At 42.9% G+C, this 12,644-nt stretch overlaps 1 protein-coding gene across 1 annotated transcript in view; it reads left to right on the forward strand.

Moving 5' to 3' along the window:
- The window catches only part of COL3A1 (collagen type III alpha 1 chain), a 120,061-nt gene that overhangs the window by 63,587 nt on the left and 43,830 nt on the right, over positions 1-12,644 (forward strand). Inside the window, exons 9-18 of the mRNA XM_069615628.1 lie at positions 889-942; positions 2,598-2,651; positions 3,146-3,199; positions 3,916-3,960; positions 4,622-4,675; positions 6,756-6,800; positions 8,527-8,580; positions 9,284-9,382; positions 9,477-9,521; positions 12,341-12,439. Of these exons, the coding sequence (XP_069471729.1) occupies positions 889-942; positions 2,598-2,651; positions 3,146-3,199; positions 3,916-3,960; positions 4,622-4,675; positions 6,756-6,800; positions 8,527-8,580; positions 9,284-9,382; positions 9,477-9,521; positions 12,341-12,439 (603 nt within the window). The remainder of the gene's footprint in view (positions 1-888; positions 943-2,597; positions 2,652-3,145; positions 3,200-3,915; positions 3,961-4,621; positions 4,676-6,755; positions 6,801-8,526; positions 8,581-9,283; positions 9,383-9,476; positions 9,522-12,340; positions 12,440-12,644) is intronic.

Here is a 12,644-nt window from a genome sequence, read left to right on the forward strand (position 1 = left end):
CTCTACACGCGGGACCGGGCATAGAACCCATGGAGCTCTGCGTAGTCTTCATTTCAAAACAAAGGCGTTGCGCCCTGAGCTGTGCTTTTAGTGCAGGGGCTGCCCTAGACACTGGCAGAGTAACTGCTATTATAACCCAACGCAAACCTACAAGGGTGAGAGGATGAGAAGACATCACTAGGATTCAATCCTTTGTCTTGCAGGTCATACGGCCGGCACTCAGCTCACTGAGCTGCTTTGCCAGCCTCTGTCCCCAATGAGCAATTTGGAAGCTGACTGATCAGCAGTACTCATTGCTACTTTCATGTCATAAATAGTGGGGTTATACCCTCCAGTCCCCAATGAAAAGGTTTACACATATTCTAAAATGCTTGAAGAAAGTCTCGTATGTTCTCCTTTCTCTCTGGAAAAGCATGCCTGGGCTTTCAGAGGGACCTTAAAGAAAGGTCTATACACACACACTTATATTCCTAAATCAAAGAATAGGCAACCTATCTTTCATATTCTTCTTTTCCCCCAATAAACGCATACACTCATCCATCCATGTCGCTATACAAATGCATAATTCTATTTAACACAATGCAAAAGACATCCACCTACCCTTCGGCGGGTCTGGAATAAGATGCAAAATGTCCCATCTCTCAACCAATAAGACCTATTAAATCTATAATCGTGTCTATGTCAAATATATGAACATATTCTCCAATGTCTTTTTTTAAAGAAAGATGTGTGCCATCTCTTTTAAGAAGAACCATCACACCATTCCTTCTCCACTGAAAATGTGCACATAAGTTCTGCCTCTGCACTGCACAACACAAACCCATGCTTCTAAGTTTTAAAATTAAAACATCACTCTGTCCCTCTCTGTACCCACTTTTACCCTAACAGGGAGAAAATGGAAGGCCCGGACGACCTGGTGAGCGTGGAATGCCTGGTGTAGCGGTAAGGCAGACAGATCATTCAAACTCAAGTTCCCTGATAACATGAATTTCTCAATTATTCTTTCTGTTTGTGTTTTTATGTTTTGAATAGTTTCTGTTTAGCATTTCTATTTTGAAAAATTGTGCCTTTGGGAGGGAGCCCTCCAACCCGATCTTTGGACCCTCACTCGCATATAGTAGTACCCTGTTCTGCCTTTCTGTAGTCTGTTTTTTCCTCTTCGCTATTGCCTTTCTTCTATGTTGTTGGCCAGGGAGTGCTCTGTCGGCTCCATCCGCCATTGCTTGTCCATCCCTCTGCTCTACCTATGCCTCTAATGCCACATCCTCTGTCCTCACATCTCGCTTGTTTTCCGTTTCTTCCACTGAACCTTTCAGATGTAGGTATGCCACCGAATGTATTCCCGGCATCACTGCCTTCTCCTTCCGTCTTCTTCCGGCTGAGTCACTCGTCTTATGCATATAGAAAGAGGACTCTGCGGCATAAAGGCCTTTTTTTACCTGTGGCGACCGGCATGGGGGGAGAACTCCCAGTTCCTCTATTTGCTTATTAGGGTTTCTTTATTCCCCCCACACCCCCCGAGTCATTGTTATTTTATGTAAATAACTGTGTAGCAAGACCAATAGTTTTCTTGAAGTGTTTTTTTAAGAGGTAAAATATTTGAGAAATCAGTTCTGAGGTCATTAGTTTTGGGGTGCAACATTGGCATGTTACACTATTAAACTATGTTTTACTTAACCACGCATTTGGCTGAACTCTTCCCTACTTCCAGCACGTGGATTTGTGTGTCCTTTTTGGCCACATGAATGATCTTTTCTGAGATTCCTGACATCCATGACAGTGTTCAGGTTTCTTTATCCCAGGGTGCCTTCTCTAGCGAGGCTACTGGCTCACCCCTCATTTTACAATTCCAAATGGATTCAGCTTGTTACCTTTCTTAATTGTAACTTTGTCCCCATTGGACATTGCCCTTACTGTAAAAAGTATTGGGATTCCACACTGGGGGAGTAGGTGACTTCCTATAATCAGGCGAGAACACCCAAAAGGCCAGGTCACCCAGGCCCGCAACAGCCTGACAGGCTAGTCAGCAAGGGCATTGCAGTTACCCTGCTTGACATTAACATCATTTGAACTTCAAATGGTAGCCCTTATTGTTAATGCCGAGAAAACATACCATCTCTAGTGCGCTTATCCTCTACGCCGCTCAACAGGCAACAGCAGTCTCTTTACAGTCTTCATCAGAGGAAATCCATGAACACTGAAAGTGGACAAGCACTGCCCAGGAGCAGTGAAGAAAGATAAAAGGCAAGAGAAGTGTTGTTTTAACAGACTTTTCTTCAACATATCAGCAGGAGCTGCAGGGAAGGGCAGTTTCGGGGTGGAGTGGACACTAGCGTCCAACAGCATTCTCGTATCTCAGGCTTGAGTAGAATTAACAAAACCTGCGCTTCGAGCATCCTGGTTGGCTGCTGCATCTGACACAGAGGATAATGTAAACTAATGCTAAATAAATAAGTTGAATTCATATAAACATATAGAAATGAGACTACTTATAGAAATGTGGCAACTTAAAGTTTCTTTTTTTAAGATAAAAAACCTGACTCTGCTGGAGTCTTTTTCAACATATGTTTTCAAATTTCTCTCTGCTTGACCTTTAGGGCGCAAAAGGTCCTCCCGGCATGGCTGGTTTTCCTGGACTTAAAGGTCATAGAGTAAGTATCTATGTTATCAATTTTGCTTTTTATCAAATCCTTTTGGAACTCAGCTTGAGCACAAACATGGAAATCACCCTGGGCAAAATGATAGAAGCAATCTGTGTGGTAGGGTTTTGTGGCATTGACGTTCTATTTTGGAGTCATTAAATTGGATAATTTTTTTGTGAGCGAAGTAAGAGCAGTGTAACACAATGTTGTGCTGTTGTGTGATTTGAAATAGAATGCCCGTGCCATAGTTTAACTTGTAAGTACATGTTCTGTTAAGTAAATAACACGTGTACGTATACAATGAATGATTTCTAGTTCCTGGGAGGCGCTCCATGTTTTATTTCTGGTTTATAAAGGGATTCTAAGCCCGGAAGTCTTGTCTTCAACTATAGCTGTGTGAACCTTCCAAATATATACTTGCAGCCGCCCCTGTATGTATGATCTGTGATGTAATATCCAATATCGCGCACTCTACATTTTACATATCGTCTTTCATTTCATAGGGCTTTGATGGAAGAGATGGCGCAAAAGGAGATACTGGTGCTCAAGGCCTCAAGGTACGCCCTTTGAAAACTCTGTAAATAATGTAATAGGCAACACTAAAATTCGAAGCAAACAAACAGGTTTGTCACATTTGTTACATATTATGGGCCTCATTAAAGTGTTTGGTGGGAAACCGCTGGTAAATCCACCAAATTGTTTCCTCTTGCCACCACGCGGCATTGGCACAGAATTATTAGTGCTGACATCGAGGTGTAAATCCCCCTTTCTGGAGTCTATAGGACTCTATGGGATGGTTTAACCGGATTTACCATGAGCGGTAATCCTGAGTTCGACCTTAAATTTGACCTCCAGCATGTTGACGAGGTAAACCTTCTACTTCAAGATCAAGCTCACCATTTGGCAGTGCCGTAGGTCTGTTACCGCCAAACATTGGTGGTATCAGAATTATTACCACTTTTTGGCCACAGCACTGTACTCGTAATGAAGCCCTATCGGTCACTTCAACTAATTTCTACAGTACAAAGTTTACCGAAAGATGTATTGTAATGAGACAATGCTGCTCTAGTAACAGCAATATAACCATACAACACCCTCCTTACATTTAAAATCCAAATCTATATTTGTACAATAACATTTTTGGTACTTCTTTTCTTTTTGTCTCTGAAACATTTTTGTCAGCATGTAATCATGTACATTTCTTGCCAGCGAAGGATTGTAGGGAGGGATTGCAACTGCTGTGCACTCTTATCTGATGTTTGTTCCTCCACAGGGTGAAAATGGCAGTCCCGGAGACAATGGCTTACCTGGATCAGCGGTACGTTGGCCTTACTGTGATATCACACTTCAAAATAATTTATGACACTGTCTTAAAATCTCTGTTTGGCCCTTACTTAACTAAATTGACTTTTTAATGTACTAATTCCCCTCTCACTATCTTCTTTAAATCCTCTTCCTTATGTGTTTAATACGAGTCTACCATCAGGTCACAATTATAGAGAATCTGAAATGTTAACTATCATCCTACTGTCTAAAGACTTTGCTCACTGCCTCAGCGCGATGATGTATTCGATAGACCCCATTGCCTGGGAATGCAAGTAGCTGTATCATCTCCTGAGCATTGAGATGTTCAACAGTGGGAAGTTGTCACTCAGTGCCTTAGTTTCAATACTGTTTTCTTCAATGTGTGCAGTTTAACTCTACTTAGTCAACAGTCTCGGGAGGATAGCTCAGGGGCAACATGCTCGCCCTGGAAGCAGATGACGCTGAGCAACAAAGGTTAAATTCCCGGGTCCATCTTAGAAACCTCAGACTATTAAGTGTGTTATAAATAACCAATTATATATTAAACACTACAAAGCAGAATCTAGAAATGATGAATGTACTGCCTTGCTAGCTCTCTATTGATGTATAATGATCCATGTCTCTGTGCCTATTAGCAATGAATAACCCTTTACATATGCCTTTCCTCTTTCTAGGGACCCAGAGGTCCATCTGGTGAAAGAGGGCGTCCAGGCGGTCCCGGGCCTGCTGTAAGTTAATAAAGCCACAATACCTTTTATGACATCAGCTATTTTATACAGATGTACCTTGAAATTGTAGTCACTCTGACCTCAAAGGCTTGTTCACATAGTTGTGTCACACTGCGGTCACTTGTGGGTGATGAAAGCTCTTGTTGGCTGCTCCTTAACCCAAATGTCAATGCTATATTTTGAATACTATTGAAGGAAGACGTTTTCCTGGACTGGTTCTCAAATGCAATAGGGCCCTTCATGAAGAGCACCACACACTGGAGGTAATAATAAGCAGCGCTCAGATATCTGAGGGTTTGTAGCGCTATATAAATGCAAATGAAGGGTTCTCCATTTAGCCATTTGCCCACAGTTGCTTAGACCAAGTAATTGCTACTTTTTATCTTCTGTGCCTGATCAATTACCTGTCCAGATGAATAGCAGACATTCTGTGAACACATTCGGTAATGTCAGGGGCAGAGACCTCTGTACTCTTGAACACTTGCCGTATGGTTGAGCTAAGGATGTGTCCAAAAGCATTGCCAGAACCTAGTCATAACTCTATAATTCAGTGATAGCGCCGGGGCTGGTTTTGGCACTGTCACAGAATGCTTGGCTGTGAATGGTAATTCAGTTGTGTCTTCTTCTTTGGAAGAGTCTACTCCACACAAATTGTGCAGTTGCGCCACCAGTTACAAGGTGACACTCCACCGTGTTACATTCCCATGTTTCCTTTCCAAAGTCCCTTCACTTTCTTTTTTAATTAGTGGCAACTTCATTTGAAAAACTCCTTTCAGTCTTTCTATTTTTACGCTCTTTCCGTCAGTTGCATTTCTGGTAACAGAGCATTCTTGCGGCAAAGTTATGCTGAGTGGACTGGCTCTCTAGCAGACTGTGATACAATCGGTTTGCCATTCAATAATTACTTGCCCAGGTGATTACATTTCATACAAAAATGGAAAAAGGATGGGCTGCACACATACAAATTGTGTCAAATCCTCAGATATCTTCAGTAACGTATTGAATTGTTTCTCAGATGTCCATAATATTACTCCATACCATTATTACTGGAACTGAAACACAAAGAAAATGTGTAAAACAGTGCAATATTAAAAAGATTCCTGTGGGGTACATCAATGTCAGTAACACATACATCACACTCCAACTTTCCTCCTTTCACTCCCTTAATCCTAATGAATTGGACCAGCAACATTAGGGCTACAGATGTATATTCTGGATGTAAGTGTCTTGATAAAGACAGGACGTCCTGAAACAAACATATATATAAGTTTTGGATGTATACGGTTTGGCCGTGGCACAATTGTTTGCAGCCGAATTGACCGTTTTATGGACAGCCCGGCACACAGTCATTCAAGACGTGGTTTAGCGAGAGATGGTTGGTCAAGTTCAAATATTCTCATGTAAAATGGTGAGGGAAGAAGGTCATGCCTGAGCATGAACTGATCAGGTGCCCGAGGGAATTTATACATTCTATCTGGAGGGAGGTCTCCCCCCTGCTCCATTTGACACCTCTAAGCCCTGGCAACAACAAAATCACTTAAAGTGAATTCTACAATGGGATTTCTATATTCTGCCCCCCCCCCATCGACCCCTCCCCAAAACCAATTGGATTCAGAGAAGCAGTTTCCTGTGTGGATTAAACATTATGTAAATAATGAAATTTACGCCCAGGGCTTCTCATTCTGAGCCATCACTCAGCATGAAAACTTCCATTTCAAATGTCAATGCTCCCTTACACAAAAAGTCAATCAAATGTCTTCTTTCAAAATGGCGGTCAAGGGAGAAAAAAGTGTGAAACTATGCTCTTGGAAACAGGGTGAAAAAGTATCATGGAGTTGTTGTTAGGCTTCACACGTAGGCACATGATTTAAAAACACACACAGTCATCATGGCTGTGTGCCCTTTCAATATATAGTAGCAGCTGGCGGTGGAGGGGGCTTTATAACTGCGCTCGTTCAGCTCATGGACAGCATGCTCCATCCATGCCATCTTCCCTAATAAGTGATGTTTTCCATACCCATGTAAGTGTATAGGTCATTTAGATATTGGTTGCTTAACCGTGCTTTTCTTTGGATTTCAGGGTGCTCGTGGTAATGACGGTGCTCCTGGATCGGCCGGACCATCTGTAAGTTTCGCAGCCCATTTTAGTACATTTTATCTGCTTTGTGAACTGATTGAGCTGCTGAATGATGAGAAAAAGTAAATGATTTGACCCGCCTATTCCAGAAGATGACCAGTCTAATGCCAAGAAACCTTTCATTTTATGGACCGGTGTTAAAAAATAGGCATTGGATAACAGAACGCAAACACTACAGCACACTGATGCAGGCACTCATGGCCTTGTTGCATATAGACAGCACAGGGCGGAAACCAGCAGTTGAATATGAAAGCGGTGGCAAACTACATTAACATTACGATATCGGCAGAAAAAGTTGCAAGAAACATTTCGAATGGAGAGATGACCGCATCATTTTTGCCGTTATTTCTCCAATTTTGGGGACATTTGAAAGAAATATAGGGGGGGGTAAGGGGAATATTTAAGATGGTGGGTAGAGGGAGGTGCGGGGTTCTCCCCCTGCATTTTAACCACAAAAAAAGAGATGCAGTCATTTTTACATTGAAAATGTTAATGTATCATCCGACATTACAGCAATCATCAACCAAAGTCATTCCGCAATGGAATGATGTCATTGTTGCAGAATACCACTTCCATTGCTGCTTGGCAAGTGTACGGAAAAAGAGGTTCCTCTTATGATTAGCTCTTTCAGTGGTGTCTGGCATTAAGAAAATACTGTCACTTGTCTAGAACCAGCCAGAACCCAACCATCATGAGAACCAAGGTGACTGTGACAATGCATGCAACATAACATTTGAGATTGCTTGACATCAACAAGAAGTTACTTTTCGCCCCAAGGCTCTCAGTGACATCCTAGATTAACGCGGATCCCACTCCCATTGCTTAGACGTTACTCAGACGCTCTCGGTGGAAAACAGCCTTGTGGAGTATGCTCGTCCAGCTCCATGTCCATAGATTGTTTGCTTTCCACAGGCTCATATGCATGGCAGCAAACCTTGCAGCAACGCAAGCTCTGTTGGACGGCTTGCTCTTCATAGAGAAGTGCACCCATGGTGTGGGAGTGTTGAAGGGCAACGTTGGCACCATTTTATTTTTACATTCACTTTATCTACAGGTAGACATTGTGGGATGTTGGCAGACTAATGGTGTGTTGACCACATCAAGTGCAGTCTGCCCCACTCCAGCAGATAAGTCACGTGATAGACTGACGTGTAGTGCAGCTGGTACACCCATGAAGCTTGCATGCAATCTGTGGATCTCTCATGCAGGCTTATGAGGGGCGTGAAGGCTCACAGTTTATGGGGCATGCCGGGTGCAATATACAACTCCCTTTTGGTACTGCGATTCTCTTTGTGGAATGCTTTGGAACAGCATATTGTCCACATTCATATCTTACGTGCCCTTGTGGCATATACATAAGTCCTCAAAGCATTGTCAGAGTTTGCCCCCTTTAGGATGTGTGTGTACATCCTAATATTCGTTGGTGAAGACTAAAAACGCAGCACGTTGGACGCCAGGGCGGTCTTGCAGCCGTAGAAGCTTGCCCACAATTGGTTACTTGTTTTCGTGGGAAAACACATGCATTGGGCCAGCAGTGAAAGGATGTGAGTTAAAAGTTCTCTGGATGCTGGTGTTTGGCCCAAGTGGAGTTTGTTGGAGAGAGACTAAGGAAGCAGCTTTACCCTTAAGGGTGTGTTGTGTGAATATGTCAATATTGCTGATAGTAAGTGATGAATTTTTCAGCATCATTGATGATTTTCCTTATGTATTTTAGGGCCCGCCCGGCTCACCTGGCACTGCTGGATTCCCCGGTGGCCCAGGACCAAAGGTAATTGATCTCTTCTGCTTACACAAGACAACCTTTTATCCATGATCAAAATCCTGTGACACACACAGGGTTGCAAGATGGTTTCATTAGAGTGATACAGAAGGGAAGTCAAACGCAAGGAACAGGTCAACAACAGGTGCATGGGGGAGGAATGAGAAAGGGACAGCGAGGCATGCGCAGGGAAGATGAGTGAGTTTCAAAGAAACCAAGAATGATAAAAACAATAAAAGTATATACTAATTCAAATGTTTCTGTGATCTGCTTTCCCCGATTGTCTGCATGCTTCAAACCAATGGATCGATATTTGTCCAAAGGCAATTTACCACTAAGGTACTTGTGAGATGTCATACTGGCTAGAGCCCCTGCGAGGCCCAACGGGTTTGGACATACTCAATCGTATGTCAGGTAGCCCGATAGGTGGTTTAGTCTGCTTCCTCCCTCTCAGCCCCCCAAATTTCTGAGAGGGAAATCAAACTGCAGATCTGTTCCTCCTCTTTGCTTTAACATCATTAACTGAAACTGTTACCTGTGCTAAACGAACACATGTGTGATATGTATGTTCTGGGATTATGCCTGGCACCTTTATGACCCTGCTACAGCATTTTAATCTTGGTTCATTCATTACAATTTAAGAGTTATAACTGTGTTACCTATTTTGACCATTAAATATTTGAGATGCTTATCTTTGCTTTGATAACCATAGGGTGAGGCTGGGTCCCCTGGTTCTCGCGGATCTGATGGGGCCCCAGGAGGAAGAGGAGAACCTGGTCCCCAAGGTCATGCTGGTGCCACTGGCCCAATTGTAAGTCTCTCTAAGTCTATCTGATCGTTCAGGGAAATAGTATTTGCACGAACCACAGGGCATCTTGGTTATTGTTGTTCTTTGTTCATCCTAGGGCCCTGCAGGCAGAGATGGGTCCCCGGGAGGAAAAGGTGAAATGGTAAGTATTGCATTAGGGCATGTTTGGAAAGCAATACAGTTCCCTCAAGAGCCCGCTTGTTAGTTATTTCTTTTGTGCCTCCAATTATTTGTTGTGTTTGATCTCAATCTGGTTTAACCCAGGTACACTTTACGTTTTTAAAAAAAAAAGGCATTTCTAAATATATTCGCGTTTCTGGAATGAAGAGTGTGTAGCTTCTGCGGCCCATACATGCGTAGTCAGACAATGCATTCTCCGAGCCATGAATTCAGACTTGTAGTCATGTTGCCATTTATCAATAATGCAAGGATATTAAGAGGTAGATTTAAAAAAAAACACAAATCCAGAGGAAAAAGTTATTACTTAAAAGAGGTAATAACACCCCAGTGTTTGAATACAATTAGAAACACAAAAAGTGTACGCCCATCTGTTATGATATGATAGCGCAGACCCGGGGATCGAACCTGTGGTGTTTGGTGCCGTCTTGATTCCAAGGCGAGCATGTTGCCCCTGAGTTATCCTCCCGAGCCTTCTCCACTGAGTGCATATAGCTTAAAATATATATCATAGGGAGTGTCTGTATTAAAAAAGAAATGTAAGTGTGATGATACATTTAGAGGAATATGATCCAGCATCTAAAAATGACTGGACGACCAGTTTACTGATGACTCAAGACACCGAGGAGCCATTTAACACAAAGCAAAGTCAATATCTACTACAGTATTTACTTTCCACAGCTAGTGCACGCTCAGAGGACAGAGTCACTCTTACATGACTTCAACAGCTTCACTCTGACTCACTGCAGATACTGATGTTTGAACCATGGACAGACCTCCTGTCACTTCTGCTTTACATGAATTGACGAGGGTGGCTGCGTCATCAAGATGAGACAGGGACGTTCTCCAGTCGTTCCTAGTCAGTTTCTAGTGAACACAATTGCATTTCTCTGTGCACATTGCTCTACCTTTTCACACCTACCCGAAAGGCTTGACACATTTACTCCTACTGTTGCATAACCCTAAGTGAAACTGAAGGGTGAAGGCTGGGTTTAAATATAATACTAAATAACAGAATCTCTCTGGACAATCGTCGAGCCCATTGTTTCATTGTTTTGCAGCTTGGCATGCCGCTACAGAAAGTGGTAGGCCATATGCAAACCCGGCTTGGTCCCATCGCATTCATGCCGGAACTTTCCTCTAAGAGGTCTCATTTCCTTGCAGGAGACCACCAGAAGGTCCAGATATTTTTCAGCCTCAACGAGCATCATCAGTGAGGTGCAGGTTGGGTGCCCAGGCACAGCAGGTTTAGGACCCACCTCTGGGCATACCTGTCCAAAGTGGGGTGAGTTAAGCAACACCGAGGGGCGATGGCTGGAAGGTTCTGAATTAATCATAATCACTGGTACTGAATTCAGTATAATCACTGCTGCAACGCTTCAGACCTGCGCTTTTCAGCCTTTTATGCCATTGCTGGAGGGGAAAGAGCATGTGCATATCATGCCTGGACCGGCCACAAAAGGGCCACCCAAACCCAACTGCTATACCCCTAAACTGGGCCAGTAAAGTAAGGTGCAATATATATTATGCATGCACCAATCCAGACGCATGCCACTACATTCCTTCTGGTGCTGCCTTCAGAAATATGTTTTCCTCATTTGTTTTCATGCCAAACGTTTCGGCTACCTCTCGTGTGACCATCCATTTTTAGGAAATACAGATGACATTCTTAAAATGATGCCTCGCTCTCAATGCACAGCTGGCAATGCAAGCCGCACAACATTGCAAATGAAAACCACCCAAAGCAAACGTTACAATTGCTTTTACTTAAACAAAACCATAATATGAACTCTCAGTCACGAGGCAACATGTAGGATCGATTTAGCATACTTCCAAAAAGGCAGGGCAATGCTTAGGTCTGTGTAATCCCAAATCGAAGCAAAATAAACAATAATGAGTCGAAAACAGTTCCAAAATCCATGCTGCTGCACACATCCCTCTTGCCTGTACACCTCTTGTTAGCATTGAGTGATCCTTAAGGCCATAATGTTCCACAAGGTCATAAAGTTTGTGACCTGGTCTCTACTTGCAGTCTTATATGTACTAGAATAGGGCAGCCATTGAGTTTATTTTTTATTTATTTATTTGTGTTTATAATGTGCATGTCACTGGCCCAGAGGCATAATAGCGCTAATGGGGCGTACAACATATAATCATAACATATAAAAACAGGGACTATGCCTAGGAAAGGGCGGACAGCCCACAGGCTAAGCCTGGCTGGGGCGCTGTAGTTAGACTAGGGTTCATCCAATCAACCTGGTTTCCAGATCCTTCTTAAAAGCAGAGAAAGATTGGCACAACCTCAAATCGAGTTGAAAGTTGTGCCCGGACATGACACCAGTGAACCGAGTTAGCACTGCTAGCAATGTGAAATGTTACTCAACTTAATTTTGTGCAATAGGACTAGACAAGAGTATGGACAGCAATGCCTATCAGTGTACACTAGTTTCCTCTCCTGATATTAATTACATTTCCCCTTTAAATTGCCAGTATATCCGTAGGTTAACTGTGAAATTCCTCTTTTTAGACACTGGGCACCTGGCAATTCGGCAATATTATAAACATTTGCAGGTTTGCACATGGATGCTTTGAAGTCTATTAATGCCTAGCATATAATATATATTTAGTTCTAAGAAAGGACACTTCCAGTACATGTTTGGCCATTTATTTATTTTCATTTATTGGTAATTTGTTTGGCAGAATATCACTTTAGAGTGGGCATGAGATGTTTGTATTCGTGTTCTGGACAATTCTGCAGGGTTGACCTCTTATCCTTCTCTTCAGGGTCCCGCTGGTATTCCCGGTGCTCCTGGATTAAGCGGCGGCCGCGGGCCTCCTGGTCCTTCTGGAACGAACGGCACTCCTGGTCAAAGAGGCGCAGCTGTAAGTACCTACACACCAAAAGTCATATTCTTCAGTGGTGCAAATGCCAGCAAATATTTCAAGAGGAACTTAGAAATGCGAAGCAAATTTCACAGAGAATTCTTTAGGTGGACTCTTCTTGGACAGCAAAACAATGAATAACCATGAGCATCGAAAATAACTTAACCATGTGGTGCTTACAAGACTATTCAAAATTGCAGTATGC

This window comes from Ambystoma mexicanum, chromosome 9 (assembly GCF_040938575.1).
Source record: "Ambystoma mexicanum isolate Mex_15411 chromosome 9, UKY_AmexF1_1, whole genome shotgun sequence".
Classification (NCBI taxonomy): domain Eukaryota; kingdom Metazoa; phylum Chordata; class Amphibia; order Caudata; family Ambystomatidae; genus Ambystoma; species Ambystoma mexicanum.